This window comes from Hoplias malabaricus, chromosome 9, assembly GCF_029633855.1.
Source record: "Hoplias malabaricus isolate fHopMal1 chromosome 9, fHopMal1.hap1, whole genome shotgun sequence".
Taxonomy (NCBI): domain Eukaryota; kingdom Metazoa; phylum Chordata; class Actinopteri; order Characiformes; family Erythrinidae; genus Hoplias; species Hoplias malabaricus.
This window is the reverse complement of record NC_089808.1, coordinates 30,939,554-30,965,266: the sequence shown is the minus strand read 5'-3', so window position 1 is coordinate 30,965,266 and position 25,713 is coordinate 30,939,554. Positions and strand designations below refer to the sequence as shown.

Below are 25,713 nucleotides of genomic sequence, written 5' to 3'. Positions count from 1 at the left end.
CATAGATCGTAGATAAGATTTATAACACAAACTGTGTACCACCCTTTTACAATGTTACTTTAACTATGTTCTGTGTTGTTAAGTCTGGAATTGTGTGTGCGTAAGCACTTTTGTGATGATAAACTTGGTGTATGGATTGATAAGAACTTTGGAGCAATGGTTAGGACAAGGGTAAAGTTCTTATCCAAAGTTTTATTTATTTATTTATTTTTTACAACAGCATAGTAAACAGTTTAATATGTAAAAGTGGCAAAAATGAAACACATAATAATTAAAATATTCATTAAAATATTAGACTATTGTCTATTCAAAGAAAATGGTAAATCATGAGATATTTTGATATTTTGAAAAAGACTTACCAGCATCATGTTCAGTAAAATCAGCTCTATAAAAATTTTGAAAAATAAAATTACTGATCATTTATTACATAATAATAAGATTTTTAAATTAAATATTATTTTGTTCACTTTTTCAAATGTATACAGTGTATAAATTCTGCCGCTTCGTTTTTCAAGTTTCAATCTCGGAATCAATTAGTATATATAAAATACTTATATAAATAAAATATATTTAAAAAACGATATATGCGATTGTCAATGGTTAATTTAAATATTTGTTAAAATATTATATCAGATTTAAATTTCTAGATTATTATTTGCCTTCAAAGTTCATACCAGCTTCTAATATGATATATACATTTTATGTTTTAAACTGTTTAAACATGTTCCATTATATAAGTAAACTGATGTTTCATTTCCTCATATTACTCCTCATATTACTCCTCATATTACTCTTGCGTAGGCTTTAGACAAATCATCTATATTAAACTACAGACATTATGTGTTTACTACATTTAAAGACACATTTATTGGTGTACTACTATAACTTGAAATTTAACAAACTTAAAATATTTGGAAATTAAATGCTATTGAATTTTGCATTGGCAAAGTCTGCAGACATACATTCTTAATTTTGAATGTATTGATTTTGTCTTTAAAATTGTATTAGGTTATTTTGAAACATAAATAAATAGTAACTGGTACATTACAATTCAGTCATAAATAAGAACAAGAATGGAAATGTGACAAATATGAATAACATGATATGCTGTTCTCTCTAATAAAAGTTTATACACGTATATATTTTGATGAATTAATGTTAAATAGAATAAATGCTTAGTAAATACCTGGAATTATATCATGACTCACCTATTGTCAATGTTTCCCACAGTATAACTTCCACTTATCCAACTTAAAAGTAATAATAATTTTAGTTGGCCCATAGCTAACTGATGCAGTTAGCTACACAGAGACAGGCTTAATGGAGAAATGGGTATTTATAAAGGATGGCCTGTGGTTCAAGAGGGAGGGCGTAAGGAGGAGTATGACAGTACTTCTGTATTATTTTGCATAGTTTATTGCAAAACCAGTTGTGTGAATCAGTAAAGATTAGAGATTGGACTGAGACCAAAGTATGTGTCAGCTGTCCTGCTGGAGCCTATAACAGGTGGGAGTAGATACTTAATGAAGAGAGCGTGTAACAACAGAGCAAAATTGCACATACTGTTGTGTAAGAGATTTCAAACTTTTGGACCTGTATCTCCACACATTTCCCTCAATCACTCTCACTTGATTTAATCGTTTTGTTTCCTTTAACAAAGAACACAAACCAATGATGCCAGGTGTAAGGTTTAAAGACTCACTTTTACATTTTTTTTTAATATATGCCAATTATTGTATAAAAAAACATAAAAAAAAAAGTTTGAACAGGACATGAAACAACAGGTCTGTGTCAAGACCGCATTTTAAAAGAATGGCTGTTTTTGTGAAAGACTATTTGACACTTCAAGAATTAATTACTCAACTTAAAATAATAAAGAACTTGGGGATTTCATCATCTGTAGTACATAGGCAAGTTACGTAATATCATTAAAAGAGCCAGAGAATCCAGAGAAATTTAAATATTTAAGGGGCAAGGCCTAAAGCCAGAATTTACTGACTGTGGTCTTCAGGGCCTTGGGTGGCACAGAATAAAAAACAGAAAGTTTTCTCTAGTGGAAATGAAAATATGCAAAGAGGTATACTTGTCATTTTCTGTGAGCACAGTTCATTGATGCCTCCACAATTTCAAGTTAAAACATGCAAATGCCAAGAAGAAACCATATAAAAACAGGATCCAGAAACTCACCTGCCTTCTTTTGATCTTGAGATCATTCAGAATGGATTGTTGAGCAGCTGAAATCCAATAACAAGCAAGAATAAGAAAATCTTTTATTTCCAAAACTATAGCAAATTTTCTCACCAGTTCCCAAATGTTTACAGAATGTTATTAAAAGATTAACAATTAAACACATGCCTGTGTCCCAAAGTTTTTAGAACGTGTTGCTGGCATCAAATTCAAATTTGGTAAATATTCTTCAAACTAACTTCACACTAAAGTTTCACAGTTTCAACATTTAAAATTGTAAATGTTGTCTTTGTACTTTTATAAATTACACCAGCAGGACAATGACCCCAAACATACTTCAAAAAGCACCCAGAATTGGATGGAAGCAAAGTGCTGGCGAGTTCTGAAGTGGCCAGCAACGAGTCCAGATCTAAATCCTGTGAAGCGATCTTAATATTTCTGTTGAGAGATGGCACCCTTCAAATATGAAAGACATGGAGCATTTTGCAAAAGAAGAGTGATCGAAAATTCCACTTGAGAGGTGTAAGAAGCTTGTTGATAGTTAAATAAGTGATTGATTTCAGTTATTTATTTCAAAGGGCGTGCAACCAAATATTAAATGATAAATCATAATAAATTGAGGGTGCCAATAATTTTGTCAGGCCGATTTTTGGAATTTTGCATTATATCAAATTTCCAGGCCTACCTGGAATCATTGGGCGCAAGGCGGGAACACACCCTGGCGTAACTGTCAGTAAATGTACATGAAATAAATGTAATGTAGTAAATGTAAATGAAAAATGTAACAATACCCACATTTATGACTAATAGCATAAGAGTAAAATCTGATATGTGCTGTATTGTAGCAGTATATTGTTTAAAGTTTAAGGAATAGGTATTTTTAAGTAAACGGTTTTTTAAAAAAGTTACATAATGGCTTAGGATTCTATTTCAGCATCATAATTCATCATAAACATTTGTTTTAAAAACTAAGAAAATGAGTTAATTATATCATTGTGGTAATTTTGTAAATTGTTAGAGTTCTCTGAAACATTCACTGTAGACCATTTCCATGAGTTCCACTGGGACAAATTACTGAGAAAACAACATTTGTTTCTTATGAATGTATGTTTTACTAGAACATATAAGCATCCAGCCAAGCCTAGCCCTGTTTTTGACCCTATATTAATCCTGTAATACGACAGTTAACCACTGGAATCACTGCTATGTCACTAGTTCTCCACCCTCTGATAACACTTTTATTATCCCTATAAAATATGAAGCCTTGAGGCACTGCCCATCTCTTATGGTCTAGCTCATCACTATAGCAACACGAGCTGATTATTTTTTTCACATAATGAGTGGTACAGAGATTGGTAACTCAAAAGTGTCCGTTGGTGTTAGCCAATGCGTGAGTGTGTGTCATTCTGTCAAGGACTGGCGCCTCCTCCAGGGTGTCTTCATGCCTTGTGCCCAGAGATTCTGGGTAGGCTCTGCACCCACTGCAGTTTTGCATGGAGTCAAGATTTGTTGCATAAAATTTCTACAATTTCAAAACACAGAATGTGACTAACACTGAGAAGTTTTGCAACACTGTTCTCTCCGGGATTTCCTCTATTTCTGCACTTCCATATTTTCATACAAAGAAATGAATTAATTGAAAGTGAATGTGATGGAAGTAAACACTTGGGGGCATGTCCTAGACTGAGTAAGACAGTAAACTTGTCCAAAGGCCATTTCTGACTTGTCGTGACAACTATGCTGTGGGGATCTCCTTTGTAGTTAATGAATTACACATTATAGGAACATTAAGAACCATTAAATTAATATTACCTTAAAAATTGATTTCTGAAATGTGATACATTTTGCATAAAATAATACAATATGGAAACTGGAAAAAGAGCTTTACTCAAAATGTATATGGTTCAGCTAGAATTCCCCTCATTGTTCTTACATTTAAAGTGCCTATGAAGTTATTCAAGTTTTAAAATGGAATGATAAGTATATAAGAAGTATATAATCAGTCTCTCTCTCTCTCTCTCTCTCTCTCTCTCTCTCTCTCTCTCTCTCTCTTGTTTTGAGGAAAACTTTTTCCAGCTTCCATATACTACTATTTCATGTAAATTATATACAATTTTGGATAAATATATCAACCATAACTTTATGATCACCTGTTTCTATACTCACTATGCATTCTCTTAGCTCCACTGAACATACAGGAGTACTTTTACAGACCGTACATACACTGGTTGCTCTGCATACATTGTTTGCCCAGATTCACGCTGTCCTTCAATATTCCAGACACTCACAAGACCATCACAAAGCAGGGATTTAGATCCTTCTCAGCTCTGCAGTGACACTGACATTGTGGCGATGTGTTAGTGTGTGTTGTGCTGGTACGAGTGGATCAGACACAGTAGTGCTGCTGGAGTTTTTCAACACTGCCCACTCAAAGACAGCAGCTCATCCTTTGCTGCACACTGTTGGCTGGATATTTTTGGTTTGTGGATTATTCTCAGTCCATCAGTGAGGTGTTTAAACATCCCAGCAGAACTGCTGTTTCTGATCCATTCATACCATCACAACATACAATAACACATCACCACCATGTCAGGGTCACGGCTGCTCTAATGATGATCCAACACCCATCATACCTGCTCTGTGGTGGTGCTGTTGTTGTCCTGACCATTGAATAATAGGGTGTAGGTGGGGAAACAAAGTGCTCCTGTATGGTCAGTGGAGTTGACAGAATGAACTGTGTGTAGAAACAAGGAGGTGTTCATAATGTTATGGTTGACTGGGTGTATATACACACACTCATAAACTTTTATATCTCAAAAGTATAAAAACACCCATAAATAAGTGCTTTAGCAGACACTGATTCAGTTTTAGACACAATAGTTTTAGACAGTTTCATGTTAACAGCAAAAAAAAAAATGGAGATAAAGGTGAATAAATAGACGGTTGAATGTTTTACTAGATGCATAAATGAAGGACACGATATATATTTCACCCCTTGAATGTCTATGGACATTTAAATATTGGCCTTGACAATACACCTCATATAAACCAATTGGTTTATATGTGTTTACCAGCAACAAAATCATTTAAGGGAGTGTTCTGATCTTTGCACACTGATGGTGCCAACAAAGCCCTTTAAAATATGGAGGAAATACAGAGATTACATGACTTAGTCTCAAGGTCTGTATTCCTGCAGATTCCTATAAAAAACTCCAGAAGATTCCAGCCCTCAGTTTCTCTCACTTGTCCTAGTTTAGATCAATATTGTTTAAGTATGTGTATATAGTGGATGCTAAGCTTTCAATTTAAGTTAATATAACATGATTCTATTTTAAACAATATAAGACCATTCCTTTCAGCCTGGTCATCATGACATTTCTACATAATGTAAAGGGAAACGGATGAATTATGAAAAACATTTTGCTCTGACTGCAACATTTTAGTGGTCTGTTTACCCAACTTTGACATCCCTAAGCCTGACCGTTATATTTTAATAATATCAGCTAATTGAAATGATTTTGACAATGTTATCCAATTACCTTAATCTCTGTTTAATTCCCTAATCTCTTTTGTGGCTATAAAAAGTTATTTGCAGAAGGAGTTATATTAAGTAACCATATTAGGTTTGATGTAAGATTAAAGCAAGAAATGTTGCATGAAACCTTCAGCTTTTCTTCCTCCTTGGTGCACTAATGCACTGACATGAGGTAATCCCTGACTGTGATTTCAGAATATTCTGATGACTGAAATGAAATATACAGCTACATGTGCATAGATGCAAGAGCTCCTCTGGAGAAATGTTTTAGAAAAATGAAGCAAGATTAGATCTTCACAGCCATTATAAACAATCAGGGATGGATTGTTGGCCAGGCTAGTGGGTAGGGGCTTCTAACTGCCAGGACTGTCCGGTGGCTTAAACAGTCCTAAATTGTGAAATTTATGTGAATTCTACAAATGTCAACATTTAATAAATCATCCTGAACTTCTTGTTTATTAATAGGGAGTATAAAAGGCATGAGTGTGGGATACTGAGTGTTAAAATATGTTGGTTGTGCTAATTCTCAGTTGTAATCAGTTGTAAAAGGCACTATACAAATTTAACTTGTTTTGATTTAAAATGACTAAACAAATTTGAAAACTGAGCACTAAGTTACTGCACCCGTATAGATGTTTGGACAGTATGTTATGTATAGCATAAGCCACTTATGAGAATGTGTCCATTTGAAACTAACAGAAAAATGTGTATTATGGTCTGACAAGTGAACTAACCGGACTCAGTTTATGGCAATAATACAGTACATTTCAGAAGAACCATTTTGACTGGTACCAGCATAAAGTCTGACAATCAAACGTTTTTAAAATCAGTGTTCATGGCATGTAAGTGTTTTAACGTTAATGGCATGGGTATCCTTCCCTTCTGTAAAGACACAATTTAAACATAAATATATTTACAGTATCGATATGAGATACGATTTATTCCAAAGATGTCTGCTTATGAACATGTTACAATAGTAATTTTATAAAAAATAAAACCTAAAAATGTAATAAAGAAAATAATAATAATAAAATAAATAAGTAAAAAAAGAAAATAATTAATTAATTAATTAATTTTTTTTTTTCAATTTATAACAGCTGAAACAGAGTTTATTCTGAGTTTAATCACTGCTTTAGTTGGGCGTTGTTTTTTTTGTGTGACTTGTCTTTACACACATTTAGTCTAATGGCTTTAACATGGGATCAAAGGTATGGTCTGCATATGTCTTAAAGATAAACAACATGTCTTTAAGAACTGCTGTAGGCAGGGCAGGATGCTTTATGGTATGCTTTATGATACCCTTATTGGAATACTGAAAGTTAAGGCAATCCGCAAAAGACAAAGAAAATATTTTGATGCATTTTTGACATCTATCGTTACACAAAAAAAAAACGGTTGGAATTTAATTTACAGAAATCTGTACAGCATAAATTCAAACACAATGCCATTAAAAAACGAAAATAAATTATTAAGATTAGGTTCGGTTTATTAATGTGACCAAAATTATGATTAAATTGAGGAAAGTTATTAAACTGAAGACACACATATATCACTATCTAAGCTTCCAAATATTTAATTGTACATTGAGGAACTATGCGAGAAGGGTATCTCTGCAGACCGGAGACAGCTCCAAGTGGGCCGTACAGCTCCAAGTGGGCCATACAGCTCCAAGTGAGCGGTACAACTCCAAGTGGACCGTACAGCTCCAAGTGAGCACGGAAGAACATTTTAAGCATGAGTCAAGCACGTCGCTGGCTTCGAGATATGTAGTTGGCATAAAGGCTCTGGACATGACCCAGAGGCTAAAGAATCCTTTTTATTTGTTTTTAAAAACAGGGGTGATTGTGGAGTTATTTCTAAAAGCGTGTCTTGATGAGCAGGGTCTCGGGCTCAATGCGATGTTTAATAATAATAATAAATGGATTTTTTAAAGCGCTTTTCAGTAACCCAAAGACGCTGTTACAATCAGATGAACACATAAAGACAATCACATCCATAACACTACATAACATAGAATGATACAAAACAGGAACAAGGGTAAAAACAAACAAGAGCTTATCAGAAACAGAGGGATTAAATGCAGCCGCAAACAGGTGTGTTTTAAGTTTGGATTTAAATAGCGATAGAGATGTTGACTGTTGAATTTCTGGAGGAAGGGAGTTCCAGAGGCGGGGGGCATGTCTGGAGAAGGCTCGATCTCCAAGACTATGCAGCTTAGAAGGGGGAATGGTGAGTAAACCAGCTGAGGAAGATCTGAGAATGCGATTAGGTGTGTATGGTTGAAGAAGGTCCGATAAGTAAGAGGGAGCTTGGTTATTGAGAGCTTTGTAGGTGAGAAGGAGGATTTTGAACTGAATACGATATTTAACAGGAAGCCAGTGGAGGTTGTGGAGAACTGGGGTGATGTGGTGGTGGGACCAGGTGTGGGTGAGGAGACGGGCAGCAGAGTTCTGGACCATTTGGAGTTTATGTAGTAGTGAGGAGCTAATGCCAGAAAGAAGAGAGTTACAATAGTCAAGACGGCTGGAGATGAATGCATGGATGAGGCGTTCAGAGGCAGACTGGGAAAGAGAAGGACGGATTTTAGCAATGTTGCGAAGGTGGAAGAATGAGGTTTTTATGATGGAACTAACATGGGAATGAAACGTGAGTGAAGAGTCAAGGGTGACACCAAGATTTCGGACCACAGTGGAGGGGGACAGGGTGACATCATCAATTGAGAGTGTGAGGGAGCCAGTTTTATTGAGGGTAGATTTGGAGCCAATGAGGATTAGGTCAGTTTTATTACTATTAAGCATCAGTGAATTTTGCGTCATCCAGTGCCTGATTTTTGAGAGACATAGTTCCAATTTGGAGAGTGGTGGGTTGTTGAAAGAATTGGTCCGGAGGTAAATCTGTGTGTCATCAGCGTAACAGTGAAAATCAAGATTGAAATGATGGATAATATGGCCGAGGGGAAGTACATAGACAATAAACAGTAATGGGCCAAGGACAGAGCCTTGTGGGACCCCTTGTGAGATGGATGAAATGGTTGAACTATGTCCAGAAAGTGTGACAAATTGTTTTCGATCTGTTAGGTAAGATATAAACAAGTCAAGGGCAGAACCAGTGACACCCAGCTCACGTAGTCTTGAAAGGAGGATGGCATGATTTACTGTGTCAAAGGCAGAACTTAAGTCAAGGAGGACCAGAATACTTAGAGCTCCCGTATCTGCAGCCACCAGCAGATCATTGATAACTTTGACCAAGGCAGTTTCAGTACTATGGTGAGGGCGAAAACCAGACTGAAATGAGTCGAGGAGGTTATTGGATTCTAGATATGTTGTCAGCTGGGTGGCTACGACACGCTCGAGGATTTTAGAAAAAAATGGAAGATTTGAAATCGGACGGAAATTATTTAGATTTGCTGGGTCAAGACCAGGTTTTTTAAGGATAGGCGTAACTGCAGCTAATTTGTAAACTGAGGGGACATAGCCAGAAAACAGTGAATGGTTAATAATAGAGGTTAGATGAGGGACCAAATCAGTCATGCAGGCTTTCGTTAGTGAGGTAGGGAGGGGATCAAGAGAGCAGGGGGTACTTTTAGAGTGGGTAATGATATCACTGATAAGAGAAGGAGTAACCGGGCTGAAATCAGAAAAACAGGGCGTGGATATAGAACAGACTGAGGGCTGTGGAGACCATGAGGAAGGAAAGGTGGATTTAGATGAGATAATCGTAAGAGAGTTATTAATATTGGAAATTTTATCTTCAAAGAAGTGTAAGAAGTAGTTACAGAGTTCAGAGGAGAGTGTCCTGTTGCTGCCAGGGGCTTTGAAAAGTTTAGAGATTGTTGTAAAGAGATTACGGGGGTTAGCATTAGGCCTATTAATAAGACCTGAGAGATACCTAGACTTGGTGGTGTGTAAGGAATCTCTGTATTTGCGCATGTGTTGCAGATAAGCATCAGCATGCACCCTTAATTTGTTTTTTTTGTACAGCCTTTCAAGCTGACGTCCAGCTTGCTTCATAGCGCGCAGCTCAGTGGTGAACCAGGGAGCAGAAGTGGTGAAAGAGACCAATTTGGTTTTCGCAGGAGCAGAAGCATTGAGGGACGCGGAAAGAGCAGAGTTAAGCGTTGTGGCATGTACCTCAGGAGAGGATGGAGCAGTGAGAACAGGAAAGCTCATATTGATGGACTGAGCGAAGGAACAGAGATCAACAGATTTAATATTACGGAAAGAGATAAGTCTTTTAACAGATTGGTGAGCTACATTCATAGGGACAGAGAATAGAAGGAGCTTATGGTCAGAGAGTGGGAACAGGAGAGGATGAAGGTTGTGAACCAGGACAGAAGAAGAACAGACTAGGTCAAGTGTGTGACCTTTGTCATGAGTAGGAAAATCTACATGTTGAGTGAAGGAAAAGCAGTTAAGGAGAGCTAAAAAATCAGTCACAAACTTCTTGTCAGGAGTGTTAACATGTATATTGAAGTCACCAAGTAGCAACAGTCGAGAAGAAGAAGAGTTGGCGAGAGTGAGTAGCTCAGATAGTTCAGAGAAAAAGGATGAATTAGATTTGGGGGGGGGGGGGCATAGATAAGGAGTGCAGTAATAGAGCCAGGTGTTTTAACTGCAAGATACTCAAAAGATGATGGTGATGAGAAAACTGTTCAGTAACTCTGAGATTGTTTTTAAAGATCACTGCCAGACCGCCCCCACGGCCTGAGGAACGTGGTTTTTGCACATAATTAAAGTTGGGTGGGGTTGTTTGTGGTTACTCCATGCCCCTCACTTCAGAATTTTTAAGGCATGGAAACTGGACTGTCGGGCCCCTCACCTCAATTCTTAAGACACAGATACTAGACTGCAGGGCACCTTATACGCCACAGTTCAGACAGTGTGTATAATTTGATACTTTTAGAAACCTAGGCTGTGTGGTTAACTGTGATGTCCTGCTTTGCATAAAATGCCCTTGCACAAAATAGGTATCCGAGTTATTTTCTTTCTTCTGACAAATTTCTATAACTAATGCAGCTCAAATTTCTCTGTTTGAGCATTGTTTGGAAGTTTAAGAGAATGTCAGTGAGTTCTTTGGGATATTGTGTATTTTGTAGAACAGCTCTATGCCTGGTGACCATGTAATAACTGTTTTGTTTTCAGTACTAATATTGTGCCTTGTAAAAACTGAGTACATTATAAGGAGTACATTTTCAGCATTATGTGATTTACAGACTTGTTTGTGTTTGGCTTAATATGTGAAATTCTTGCAATAAATAAAGAGAATAACCATTTAACTGAGACCACATTTAATGAGAATGATAATGTTTGCTTACATATAGGCTACTCACTTCCTAACAAGAGACATGACAGTAAATATGGGTTCATCAGCACAGCTCAGTGCTGGGGTGCTATATATTCTTCGCCTGGCATTAGATTCATGTTTCTCTACTCCAGAGAGTGCAATTCTATTGTCAGTATTTCTCTACAAGGATTAGAGAGGCAGTGTGTGCACGCTTGCACATCTGTGTTAGTAAAGGGTGCAAAAGTATTATACATTAATTACAACTTTGTCCATAAATATTTGTACATATGGTGTATTTCTGAAATAAATGAAACTGAATAAATTAACTATATTAAAATAAATTGATAGCCTTTCGGGCGGCACAGTGGTGCGGCAGGTAGTGTTGCAGTCACACAGCTCGAGGTTGTGGGTTTGAGCCGCACTCCATGTTACTGTCTGTGAGGAGTTGGATTGGCGACTCGGTGTGAGTGAATTTGTGTGTGTATGTCCCGGTGAGGGACTGGTGTGTTTCTGCCTTGCGCCCAGTGAATCCGGTTAGGCTCCGGACTGGACCCATCACGACCCTGAATTGGATAAGCAGCTTCAGACAATGAATGAATGATAGTCCTTCTACAAATTCACGTGCACAATCCAGGTAAGAAGAAAGGGAGGCTTTTTAACAGTCTAAGCCATTCATTCATTCATTATCTGTAACTGCTTATCCAGTTCAGGGTCACGGTGGGTCCAGAGCCTACCTGGAATCATTGGGCGCAAGGCAGGAACACACCCTGGAGGGTGACACAGACACACACACACATTCACTTACACACTCACACCTACGGACACTTTTGAGTCACCAATCCACCTACCAACGTGTGTTTTTTGGACTGTGGCCCCCAGTCTAAGCCAGTGTTATCCAATTTTGATTATATTCTACCTGTTCAAACAAACTTGATTCAACTAATTTTGTGAGTAGGGTGTTCCAGGACCTGGTTCTGATGCCAAATCAAAGCATGTGTGATCATCTGAACGCAAAGAGTAATACATAATACTCTACAACAAGGACATACTTATATAAAAAATAAAGTACAGTGAACCTCTGTGAATGTCTATTTATATTCTTAGTTTTAAGTTGAGCCAAATTCCCTGAAATGTTGCACCACTATCTTGGAATTCATCATACCATAACTACATTACAGTGAATTTCCATCTTATTAAGTTCACCTAACTTGTAGCTACATGCACTGACTCTATTGTCATATACACCCACTATGACTGAGTGCTCATGGTAGGTTTGCTAAATATTATGATTATTTGCAAATTATTAGCACCATTTCTCCCATGTCCATTAATGGAAAGGAGGTGCTTTAAATATTTATTTGAATAGTGGGCTATCTATAGTGTTACCTAAGGGTTTACACATTTAAGCTGATTATAATCCAATACGGTGCTGAGTACAAAACAAATAATACAGTCCTATAATTCTGTAATCACATTAAAATAATGATTGTAGACACGAGAGACCTAATGGATTTCATAAGTTTGCAGTTCACCCCATAATCAGATTACCAAAAATATATAATTAAAATATCAGAAGTGCTATGTATTTCGTTTTCACTGAAGCCTCATATTTTAAACTATATAACTAGTAAAGGGGATCTAGTTCTGTTGGAGAGAAACTATGCCCTTTTTTTCAAATCACAAAGGCTGCTTTTCCTACATTCGCCTTCTCAGAAAACATAAATCGCCCACTTGCTGCGTACGCCCCTCCCACTTGCTGGTTTCGGCCCACTTTCTGCGTACGCCCCTCCCACTCCCTCCTCCGGTCTGCAGAGATAGTGATATATAGTTGTGGTGGAGTGTGAGGTGAAAGTGCTGATCAACAGTGCCCTCGTGTGGTACAAAGGATAATTTTACGACGTAAACTCTGCGTCGGTTTAGCAGTAATTATTAAGCACTTATAAGTCTGTTCTTGTCTTGTTAAACTGACCGTCTGTATTGAGAGTAAGCGTGTAAATTTTAATGCTAATTAAATATGAATGAAAACAACACTAGAATAAACTGACGATTTAAAACTGCTCTCTGATTTTTTTCGTCTTCTTTATTTTACATTAACTTACTTAGCTCATATGTGTGTGTGTTTTCTTTATCCAAGCGCATGTTTCCACAAATAGAAATGAAAAACGTTGTCGGTGCTGCTGTATTGTTATAAGCCATATTACTCACAGCCGTTTTCCGTCCCGCTGCGATGGCCGAGTGGTTAAGGCGTTGGACTTGAAATCCAATGGGGTCTCCCCGCGCAGGTTCGAACCCTGCTCGCAGCGACGCAGTGTTTTTAAACTTCATCTTCAGACTCTGTGACCACTGAAACAAACACAACAAGGACATTATCCCTACCCCAGCATATCTACATACACTTTAAACATGATTTACAACGCAGATATATGTCATGAAATTAATACTGAAAACAAAAATTTCCAGAAGAAGTTGGGATATTTTGTAATATAATGTGAGTATAATTTTTTTGATGAATATTTACTGACAAAGCACAAATAAACCGTTTTCAATAAGGATTTTCCATCTATTGTTAACAGGTCTGGGTGGTCATTTTCATCATTATCACAATAATCACAAGGTTAACTTTTCATGAAAACAGACTGTAAAATTGACTTTCTACTGTCTTCTAGACTAACTGAGCTAAGATTGGGCCCTGAGAACTCATTAGCATTTCCACACAGTATTGATAAGTGGCTTTCTCCTTGCGTTACATTTTCAGCTTGTATCGCTTTGATGCAGTGGTAGACTCTGTTAAGTGACGGGTTTTGTTTGAAGTACTCCTTTGCCAATAACGCTATTATCACTGAAGCGTGACAGCTTCTTGTCCAATGTCATCTGAGGGCTCAAAGGTCTTGCTTAAAATGGGAATTTAAAAATATTATGTATGAGAGGTGATAAAAGACCTTAAATCTTTGAAATCTTGCACTGAACGTGTTCAGTTAGAGCTATTTGAAAATTCTCTCATGAAGCTTAGTTTAAAGTGAAGAGCAACAACTTATTTTTGCTTGTGATATTTTTGCTCTTCAGTTTATTCTAAAGAGTAAACTGCTGAATTCAGTTAGTAACTGTCCAATTTTACAGTTATTGAACGAGTAAACAAAGTAGCCAGATGCTTCAAACTGAGGTCCTTCATGAGCTGTGCGAACAAAGTTCTTCTAAAATCCCCAGAGGTCAAGGCTGGGGTTCCCAAAAGCAACAAAAAGTGAACATCACACTGAAAACTCTGTCCCTGTTAACATTATCTTCACACAATAATGTGTTTGGCAGACAGGGCCCAGAACAATATAGGCTATACTTTTTAAGAGGAAGTCTTCCTTTAAACATAAAAAAACGGTGTTTAAATTATATTAGGTCTGAATAATGTAGGTTTATTATTATTATTATTATTATTATTATTATTTTAAAGTATGGGATGTGAGAGTAAACAGTTTATGGTGGAGGTGGTGGCATTTAAACCACATTATACAAACTTAGCTGAAACATTAAAAAAAATTGCAGCTCTGCAAGGACTTTTTAAAATATGGCATTCCCCTCTTGCACCTGTGGATGTCGCTCTTCGACCACTCGGTCAAAGGCACCTATATCTCTCCCGTATTTAGCATAGCTCGAGCTCAAAATAATTAAAGTTGAATAAGAGCTAAAAACCTTTCATTTGGTAAACCATGGAATTTGTGTATTGTCATTTAGTGTTTAACTCTAGGTAACGCTAATAAGTCAAGAGCCTACAAAGGGTTAATTAAGCTTCGATCAGTGATTTTTTTGGATGAAGGCCAGGCCCTTAAAATATAAATGGGCGGGCAGTGAACAGTGTTTTCTCTTCGCTGTTGAGTCGGACTCTGGGCATATGCTGGACTCGGATTGTCTGTTCCTTGTTGAACTGGATTAAAGTAAGCAGGCATTTATAACAGGTTTTGTACACGGTAAATTAGAAACCAATACCGTATTCGTTAGTGCAGCATCTCTCGCTTTGCAGTCTGCTCGGATTAATGTGTCAAACACTCGGTGAAAAGTTGTGTTTGTATAGCATGTTTACGAAGCGATTCAGGACTGCAGCCGGTGTTCAGGGACTATTTTTAATGCACAGCTCTGCCACGGCTCGCTGAGCTCTGCTGACATTTTGTCTGATCCAGGCGCGTTCATGTGAAGGCAGAGAGTTAAATGTGTGTGGATTGTTTGTGCAGATCATCTACACAAAGACTGAATGGACCACAGATTCAAAGACTTAAACCCTTGGTAACGGATTATGTCCTCTAGGAATTTTAAGTCAGTGGCTTTGTGAGTCTAATATTTACTGCCTTCTGTCAGAGGATTAATCCTCTGGGCAAATTATATATTTTATTTGTTTTGCTATGAAAAGACAATTTATATTTTAATAATGTTTATAACGTCATAATGGGTTATCACCATTATATTAATTTTGCATATATTGCACAAACGTAGCCACAACAAATGTTACATGTGCCAGAGTTTGGACATATTCTCTGTACCAGTTTTATTTATTTATTTATTTATTTTAAAGTCAGATGTAAACAGTACCAGATTCATGTGACCCCTCAGGATGTTGTGCTCGCACTCAACAACCAGTGAAAAAAAGTATTAAAAAAAAGTCTGACCATGGTTCTGTGATTATACATTGACCCTCATTAATCAAGCCAATCGGACTGCAACACAGTTTTCACTAACTAAATAGAAAATAACTAAAACTAATTTTTTTGCAGTCCAGCCTGATTGTTTGTGTATACTGAATGTTGCATTTACGCCATACAACAATTTTTTTCATACTGTTTTACTACTAGTATAAACATATTCATTCATTATCTGTAAGCGCTTATCCAGTTCAGGGTCGCGGTGGGTCCAGAGCCTACCTGGAATCTTTGGGCGCAAGGTGGGAATACACCCTGGAGGGGGCGCTAGTCCTCCACAGGGCAACACACACACACACACACATACACACACACACACACACACACACACACACACTTTTGAGTCACCAATCCAACTACCAGCGTGTGTTTTTGGACTGTAGGAGGAAACCGGAGCACCCGGAGGAAACCCACACGGACACAGGGAGAACACACCAACTCCTCACAGACATTCACCCGGAGCGGGAATCGAACCCACAACCTCCAGGCCCCTGGAGCTGTGTGACTGCGACATCTACCTGCTGCGCCAGCGTGCCGCTATATACATATAATACATTGTTTAAATTATTAATTTAAGATAATAATCACATTAGACAATCACATTTATTGCCATCTTTGTAAATCTAAGATGTTGTGTTTATTTCACATTTTATTAGTTTCCAGGCGTTGTAATTTGAACAAATCAAGTGTGGTCTGTAGAGGGAGCAGTGCACTTATAGCTCATCCTCGAGCTTGACTTATAAGAGAAGCATTTGTCTTGTGAGCCTCTAAAATTCAATTTCTTTTTGTTGGCCTGCTATCAAACATCTGCCTGAACAAAGGCTGTCTTAACACAAATTATATGTAAATGAGTCCTGGTATACTGGCCTGTGAATGCACAGAAGCTGATTCACCAACTGCACTCAAATGTCTGCTTGTTTCCACATTGCATATAATTTTCATGTATCAGACAATGAATGGTTTGTGTGGTCAAATCAGTGATTCATTATACAATTTGATGAATGAGGGCCTCTTACAAAGTAAAAAAATATTTTAAATATCATAAAGAAATGGAAGTTAGGAAAGAACTGTAAAAATCAAGGCACAACGTGGAGGATTAGAAAGAAATCTTTCATACAACTGCTCATAGGGCAGCCAGCTATTCAAGGCAAATCTCCCACATTACTGCCAAGACCTACTGGTACATTTGGCTGGCACAGTTATATTCATGCACTGCCAATTGTATTGGCACTGGCTGAACTATTTTCACCTAGAAATTTATTAAAATATGTAGTTTTACCAGGTGCCCAAATGTTTGTATACAGGTGTAATTCTGCATCAAATGTTTGAATATAGGCTAAACTCTAGTTAGGTTAACTTTAGAAGTACTTTAAAATATGTGTGATGCAACGTATATTACCAGGTCTGTACATGAATGCATTGTTCTTTTTTTGGCAGGTTAAGCATGTCTGGATTGGGTAGACTAAGGGTTGCTGTGATAGGGGCCGGAGCAGCAGGTCTCTGTGCTGCAAGACACCTGCTTTCACGGCAAGACCTTTTTGCCCCCCCAGTGGTCTATGAGCTCACCAAGAATGTGGGGGGCACCTGGGTGTACGAGGAGCGGGTTGGCCACTACGACAATGGACTACCCATCCACAGTAGCATGTACAGAGACCTCAGGTAAAGCCCTTGATCCAGTATGTTTGACCCCAGTATGTTGATGTCCAGTATGTTTTGTACATTTCCTCAATAAACATACTCTGAGGTTCCAAAAATATGCAAAGTGAAAGGCAGAATTTTGCTGATTTAATATCTGTTAATTATCACAAACCATTTACATATTTGAATCTATTTAGTACATAGGTTTGGATTCAGGGCTTTAGGGTTGATTTTGCCTTTTAAACTAAGGACCTCTTGCTGGGTTCTGATTTGGTTTCTTGCATATTATTTATATATTATTTACTGAAGAAATCATAGACGTGAATTTATAATAAGTATAAAGAATATTAACAACAGTTGTGTATCATGAATTGCTCAATAGAATTGAATTGTTCAAATGAAATGAATTGCTCTATAGTACCTTTTCTTAATTTAGATTCAAAAATTTCCAATGCACTATTAGATTGCAAAATGATCTGTTAAAACTGAACAACACATACACAATGATCCGTTATAACTGAACAACACATGAGTGCAGAGAAGTAAATGTCCTGAAACAATATGCAGAAGATGAGAACAGAGAAGAAAGAGAACCAAACACAAATGGGGGGGGGGGGGGGGGGGGGGTGGGGGCTCTTCTCTTTACTCCTTGGTTCTTGCCCTGAACTCTGTTGTAGCTCATTAGCTTTTAAACAGGCCCTGGACAAGTTCTGAACAGGGCAGTTTAGACATTCTTGTTAGACTGTCCAAAAGCATGCCACAAACATTTTATTCAGTACCCCAGAAAACTAAGGAAATGAGTATAATATGTCCCCTTTAAACAGCAGTGGCAAAAATGCTTGGTTGTATTGTAAGAAGTTTTTTACTTTTTTTTATATTTCCATTTGATAGAACCAATATTCCCAAAGAGGTAATGTCATTCCCTGACTTTCCATTTGCAAAGCATCTTCCCTCATTTGTCCATCACACAGAGGTGCGGAAATACCTTGAGCAGTACTGTGACCACTTCCGTTTACAGGACCACATCCAGGTATGGCTTCAGCACAGACACCAGCCCTTAAGATTTACCTTTATAACAATTTGCAATTCTAACCAAGTTACAGAATTTGTAATTTGCTCAAGAACTTTTATTGGTATAGCATTGTGTGTTTACTTGTGTCAAATATCCCAGTCTTCCACTGGGTTGAGAGTATGTTTTACTAATAGCCCTTAATTTCTGTATGTGCTTCCATGTAAAATGAACACCAGTCACGATAGTTAAGTGTATTTCATCAGATAGTGGTAGATCAGATAGATTTAATGGCACCTTATCTGTCCAGCTCTCTTTATGTATTGCTAGCAAAGTGCACTATTGTACTGTAATTCATCTTATTATTACTGTAACTTGTGATAAGGTTACAGTGTGAAAAATTTCAGGAACTGCCCTGACTTTTTTTTTTTTTTTTCTTTTTTTTGTATTTTGTATTTGTATTTTTTTTTGTATTGTATTTGGAATCTGTTAATCTACCAGACAAATAAGAATAAAGTTTTGTAATACAAAAAATGTGAAAAATGATTTAATTTTACAAAAGGTGTTTCACATCTGGCAAATTGTGTTTAGTTTGAAACCATGGTGAATGCAGTGAATCCAGTAAAAGAGAAGAGTGGCTGGAAAGGTTTGGCTTGGGATGTGACTACAAGTGATGGTATAGACCAGAGCAAATCCCACAAGGAGCGCTTTGATGCTGTTATGGTGTGTAATGGGTATGTGCCTTTTTTAACTTGTAACATGCTTTAAAATGCCATTGCCTTCTGAATACAGGAGCAATTTTATTTATTAATTAAGTACACCTGTGCACTCACTGCATGTTATCAGATACACCTACCATATGAGTGCATGTTGTACGTTAACAACATATTGATTGTTGCCTGTCTGTTGCTATGCACAATAATATATCATATATATTATTAGATATGTTATTATTAGAATTTCTAAAGTGCACACTGTATAAAACAGCAACAGTGCTGATCTACTCATATAGCATTATTTACATGCCACCAGCAAGCCATTGTAATTACTAAGTTGAGACTGATCCGTGACTCAAATAGATGTGGTCAGTGGTGGTCTTTTTGTGATCTCTTTGTATTGATTTCCAGCAACAACTGATTTACAATCAGTAATTATAAAGAGTGTGTATAGTTGATAAAATGGCCAGTACATGATTTAGTAGATGTACCTGTAAAACTGACAACTCACTCAAATGTTTTTTCACTTATTTTGAAATGCACCAAAATATACAAGTACAAAATGATTCAGATTATGTACAATAAGGAAATCATTGTATAAAAACAACCATTCACATGTTATTAAATCTTAGGAGTTATATTAGAAGTCCAAGAAAATTAAACAAATCCAGAAATGAATTCATGCATCTGTGATTGAGGAAGATTATAATGATATAATATAATGATTATAACTGAAGTGCCTCCTTTTTTTTTTAATGATTTTGAATCGTAGACATTTCTATGACCCTTACATCCCTCCTATACCTGGATTGGAGAAATTCAAAGGTATGTGTTGCTGCATTACACTGTAGTGTAATTTAACATGAACATTTGAATTTTATACAAAAGTAATTTTTTTCTGTATCTCCCTTTGTGTCATGGTGAAGATCAGGGCTCTACAAAACTCTCTGTATCAAGATTCAAATCAAGATTACCAAATATATATAATCAATACCTTCCCACTAGAATTTCGGGACTTGGAATCTTATCTTATTCCCAGATTAACAGGCCTTTGATCAATAGGATCACGTAATTATTAACCCAAAATTGAGTGAACGCTGTAGCCCCACTTGAAAGTGGAATGCAACAGTCCTTAAACATCTGAGAAAAACATGTTACAACAGCCCCAAAAGCAGAGGCTGAGTTGGTTAGTATGTACTGTGACAGATTCTTCAAAGTGTACAGCCTGTTGTGTACACAGAATCTTATCTTAGGTTATTGGAAATCAAGAACCACGGAATCTGCCAGCTTTCATTTATATATTCTGCTGGTGAAAACGTATATATTTTGTATATTGTATATCCTAAAATTGGATTACAGACATTGAATGAATGAATGAATGGTTATGGGGAGGTTCATTTTAAGGATGTTTTTTGGTGACCAACACTATTATTTGTATTGTGTAGGTGTGCTGATGCACAGTCATGATTATCGCAGTGCAGAGCCTTTTGCGGGGAAGTCAGTGGTGCTGTTGGGGGCTGGTCTTTCTGGGCTTGACCTTGCTATGGAGCTCGCCAAACTTAATGCTAAGGTGTTACATCTTACCATTTATAACATGTATATTTTTTACCATATTAGTGTACCAAGGCAAGTATTAATTTATGGTCTAACATACATTTCACATTGTATTGACTTATTGTTGAATAAATATTGAACATATAGGAAATGTACAGAGAATTACAGTCAAATTTTTTATATTTTTTTTATTATTATTATCATAACTATAAGACTTAGAATGAAGGCATTGGACAGACAACGGCCTGTCAATGATGCATCCACTAGCTCTTAGAGAAAGTTAGAAATAATCCTATTCAACATTATGCATTTAGTTTGGAGTTTAAATTTGTAAAATAACTTTCCTTTTCCTGTTCAACATGCTTGGCCATACATGGAGTATGTTACTTTAACTAATTTTATGTATTTAGGTTGGAAACAAAATAAAACTGTCACAGTGCTAAATTGCTTTGGCAAAATCTGAGCTGTGTGCTATAAATTACTTTTGGATCAATGAAATTGTTCAAACGTAGCTAATTTTGAAAGAGCACATCTGACTATGTTCTTTTGCTAGGTAATCTTGAGTCATGGTCAGCGCCCCCTTACATGCCCCCTGCCCCAAGGTGTGGAGCAGGCTCCTCCAGTAATCAAAGTTCTGGAGGACGGCACTCTGGAGTTTCAGGATGGGAAGCAAGCAATGCCAGAGGTCTTTATGTTTTGTACAGGCTACAATTTCACCTTCCCTTTCCTGGATGAACAAGTAGGAGTACATGTGAAAGACCATCTGGTCTTTCCACTGTACAAGTTCCTGATTCCTCCTGCCTACCCCTCACTCTTCATAGTGGGCATCTGCAGAGCTATATGCCCCTTCCCTCACTTCCACGTTCAGGTGAGAAACATGGTTAAATTGACAAATATTAGAGTAAGTTAGTTCAGCACTCAATGCACTCTAGATGTTTAGATTTTATCAGTGTTATGATTTGATGAATACACCTGTGGTTTTCAGTTTATATCTGTATAATAGTTGGCATCATTTTCTTGCTGCTTTGGCTCCCAGTCTGTTCTGTTCTTTCACTAAACACAGGGAAATATGTTCACATTATTAAATGTAATGCATTTAGCAGATGCTCTTATTCAGAGCAACTTACAAAAAGACAAAAAAAATTATCAGTAAAACAACCCAGATAAAATGCAACAAAAGCAACTGACATGAAATATATTTTAGCTTAATATTTATTATATTTTATTTATTTCATATTCCCAGTTAAATCTCCAGGACTTAGATTTTGTTGTTTTATTTTACACAGTACTGTAATGAAAGATTTAAATATTTACATTGTCTTCTCTAGATAGAGGTGGTGTACCTTTAGGGAACACAGTTGGACTTTAAAACCACAATTGTACCTTTTTAAAGTACATATACACTTTGTAACTTTAGTGACCATAATATAGCTGTAGCTTTTTTTTTTAAGCATGTATGAAGGGCACTGGTTGTTGGCCCACTCCTTTCGGGCAATTATCTGGTTGTAAACTAAAGAATGTCCTGTTCATTATAACAAAACAAGAGCAACCACCATTTGGTGCATAGCATCTAGTACGTTGTGGTGAAACTTGCTGTGTTTGACAAGTGTTTTATACAATTGTTTTTGTCTTTTATGGAAGAGTACATGCCGCTGGATAATTTCTGAACTAAAATTCAAGTAACTGAAGTAACATTTTACTGAAGCTAACACAATAACCTTTGCAGCCTTGTTATAAATAGCCATCTCCTACTGTACCAGGGACATGCTAATGGAAAATAAGAAACAGGTTTCATTTTACTGATTGACAAATTGCCTTACACCCAATCATTCTGGTTAGGCTCCGGACCCACCGCGACCCTGAACTTGATAAACAGTTACAGATAATGAATGAACAATGACAAATAAATGGGAAAACTCCTAACCAATATGAGTATTGAGTGAACACATTTTCCAAGTATATTTTACTGTCTCTTTCTCACTGTGTTTGCCACTTTGTACCTCTGGTACACTCTTAGAAAAGTATGTTACTGTAGAGGTATATTATGGGTCACTAATAGTACACATAGTGTACCTTTTTAAAGATACAACGGTGGTTTTAAAGTCCAGTTGTTTCTTAAAAGTACGTTACATTTTCTTTTCCAGAAGAGAACTGTGTAAAATAAAACAACATAGTATAAGTCCTGGAGATGAAATGGAGTGTATGAAATGAACAGAACTTTAAAATTTACAATTATAATAGAATAAGGTAAAATTGTGTAAAACATTTCCATTTTCCAAACTTGCCTCTTTTCAGACTAAGTTTGTCCTCTCTGTGTTGGATGGCTCCTTCCCTCTCCCTTCACGTGAGGAAATGGAAAAGGACATCGAGCTGGACATGGCAGCCCGTCGTGCTCGTGGGATTTCAACCCGCCACATTTTGAAGCTGGACTCTGAGCAGTGGGCATATAATGACCACCTAGCCCATCTGGGAGGTTTTGAGCCCCTTCCCCATTACTGGAGCAACCTCTATGAGTCCAACAAGGTGTTCCGTGCTCAGGATATGCTCAACTACAAAACACACAACTACACAGTCCTCAGTGAGACAGATTGGGTTGTGAAGAATCTGCAGGGCCAGCAGTTGCCAAAACCACAGCTTAAACATTTTTAAATAATTTCACTAAAGTGTTTACCTTTCTTAATAAACACAGCAAGGCAAGTGGTTTATTTGGGCATTCAGCATCAAGCTTACAAGTTACTGATCTCATAACACAGATCTTTTCATGAAGTAAGTGCTTTTAATTGCTCAGCATATTTTAAAAATACCTCAGAGTTTCTCTCACCTCATGTTTTCCTAATGATGGTGCTAATACAAATATATGTCATAAATTAGTTAGCATGTTCAAGTATTGTCTTCCTGCATTTTTCACTTGATCTTGTTAAGTTTTTAACTTGAAAGGTAGATTTAAATATTTGTATGGTTCTCATTTGCATTTCCATCCTCCTAATAAACCAAGTTGAAGCAGTAAAGCTGGACAAATGTATTGTTGTAACCTTGCATTAAAAAAATAAATGCAGTGTTTACCTAAGGGCAGTAATAAAGTATCACGTCTGTTTTTTGGGAAGTTAAATGCTTTATCATTGGGTAAGGAGAAAGCAGAGCAGTTTTGTTAGGCTTCTGGTGTTCTTGGATCTTTTAAGACAGCAGAGTTTATTGTAGAATAATTGTGAAATAATCACATGACCTAGCTGTACAGAAAAGGCACCGCTGGGATTCGAACCCAGGGTCTCCTGTTTACTAGACAGGCGCTTTAACCAACTAAGCCACGGCGCCTTGTATGGTGTGTGGTCACATTGTGACGTCATGAACACGCGTTGATCCGTGTACTCCAGGTCAACAGAGGTGAATCGATTTGAGTTAGGATTTTAAAGCTCTGAACGCGAACACGACTTTAACTGTCGCTGATAACAGCAATATTCTGCTGATCCTTTCAGAAAGACTGATAAATGCCTTTTGACTTAGTGCTGTATATAAGAGAGATAACACTAACTCATTTTCTACAAATGAAAGTAAAACAGCTGTTGTTCTAAAATAAATCTCTATCATTATTAAACACATTATTAATTATATGAATTAAGGGCAAAACAATACAAACCTTGTCCCCAACAAAACAGAATAACCATCTTACTGAATAAAGTAAATATCTTTTAAATAAACAATTAAGAAGATTAAAAGAATAAAATACTCAAAAACCACAAACAGAATTTACAAATGGCCACCAGGGGGCGACACAACATTTGAGATTCAGAGCTTCCATGGACAGGCTTTATGTTCTTTACAGTTTTTCTCAGTCGATTTGGATCATTTCTCCGATCAGAATTGAAATTTTCAAAATTGTTCATTCAGTCTCCACATCTCCTTGTCACTTGTGCACTTCATAATAACATTTCTCATTGTGTTTAACATTTTGCAAATGCATTTGTACATTCATGCAAATGGTCATGTACAATTTTCAGCTGTTTTTTGCATTATCAATTGCTTATGTCTTGTTCATCAAAATTCTACTGATTATCTGTTGAATTATCTTACCCTCCAATACATTTAGGCTTTAGGTCATTGCCTAGGTGATTACATGCAAAAGTGCTGAACATGTCACAATCTCTCAGACACAATTTGTACATTTCTATGAAACCTTTTCGGTAAATTTTGGTAATTTATACTAAATTGATTAAATTGTTCTCAGGTGAATCTTGGCTTTCATTTAAAAAGGGGAATTTGTGAAGGTTTAGATCAACCAAGTGTCAAACAGCTCACAACAATAGGTCAGACGTGTACCTCATAAACCTTCAATTGACAAACACATAGACACCAAACACTGCAGTGTCACATAATCTCAAAATGGAAAGACACAGGGCGTGAACAGTCAAGGAGAGGGGTAAAGCTGCGTGGTGGGAGGCTGAGGGGACAAGACAGAGGAAGAGGTAGGAGAGTCCATGCCCATAGGTTTGTCCCAGATGAAATAAGGGCAACAATTGTGGACCATGTTTTAAATCATGGTCTTACGATGGCTGAAGCTGATCGATGGGTGCAGCCAACTATTGGAAGAACAAATGTGTCTTCATTCGTTCAAATGTTTTGTAGAGACAACAGGTGTGTAATTCAGAAAAAGTGCCCTCTGCTGTAATGCTGCACATTGACATCAATTCTGAAATGTTGTTCAATCCTATGTTTTGTAATTTTGCATTCTTATACCATATAGGACTGCAAGACTAGCTCATAAGGTTGGCAGAGGTCCCATTTTCACACTTCAGCAAAAGGAGGCTATATGTGCTATGGTCATAACAAATGACGTAAGGCTGACTGAGATCCAGCAAGCTGTTATACAGGGCAATAACATTTTTTAAAATATCCCATCTGTAACCATCTCCACCATTGACCAGGTTCTGAAACGACACCAGATGACCATGAAACAGCTGTACACAGGTCCATTTCAACGAAATGGTCACAGGGTGAAAGAGCTACAGTACCAGTATGTACTGGTAAAACCCTTATGCACACTGACACATTTGCTATGGCTGAAATGTATGTAACTGTTTCTTGTTTAAAATGAACATTATATATACTTCATTAGGG

General features: G+C 37.0%; 1 protein-coding gene and 2 non-coding genes across 3 annotated transcripts; 2 read left to right on the top strand and 1 right to left on the bottom strand.

Moving 5' to 3' along the window:
- The first annotated feature begins 13,226 nt into the window (after nucleotides 1-13,226).
- Nucleotides 13,227-13,308, top strand: trnas-uga (transfer RNA serine (anticodon UGA)). The gene has a single exon. It is a non-coding gene; the product is annotated as a tRNA-Ser (tRNA).
- Nucleotides 13,309-14,643: 1,335 nt separating this feature from the next.
- zgc:77439 (uncharacterized protein LOC378987 homolog) lies at nucleotides 14,644-23,667 on the top strand. Its single transcript, XM_066681788.1, has 8 exons — nucleotides 14,644-14,928; nucleotides 17,122-17,343; nucleotides 18,214-18,352; nucleotides 18,923-19,065; nucleotides 19,820-19,872; nucleotides 20,493-20,617; nucleotides 21,155-21,469; nucleotides 22,897-23,667. Exons 2-8 carry the CDS (start codon nucleotides 17,129-17,131, stop codon nucleotides 23,248-23,250), a joined length of 1,344 nt encoding a protein of 447 aa, XP_066537885.1. The 5' UTR covers nucleotides 14,644-14,928; nucleotides 17,122-17,128; the 3' UTR covers nucleotides 23,251-23,667.
- Nucleotides 23,668-23,839: 172 nt separating this feature from the next.
- On the bottom strand, nucleotides 23,840-23,913 carry trnat-agu (transfer RNA threonine (anticodon AGU)). The gene has a single exon. It is a non-coding gene; the product is annotated as a tRNA-Thr (tRNA).
- Between the last annotated feature and the right edge of the window lie 1,800 nt (nucleotides 23,914-25,713).

Excerpts from the sequence above, each read along its gene's own strand:
- zgc:77439 (XM_066681788.1), top strand. The coding sequence starts at position 17,129 with ATGTCTGGATTGGGTAGACTAAGGGTTGCTGTGATAGGGGCCGGAGCA. Across the intron at positions 17,344-18,213 it reads AGCATGTACAGAGACCTCAG|AACCAATATTCCCAAAGAGG; the intron begins GTAAAGCCCTTG and ends TCCATTTGATAG. Across the intron at positions 21,470-22,896 it reads TCCCTCACTTCCACGTTCAG|ACTAAGTTTGTCCTCTCTGT; the intron begins GTGAGAAACATG and ends GCCTCTTTTCAG.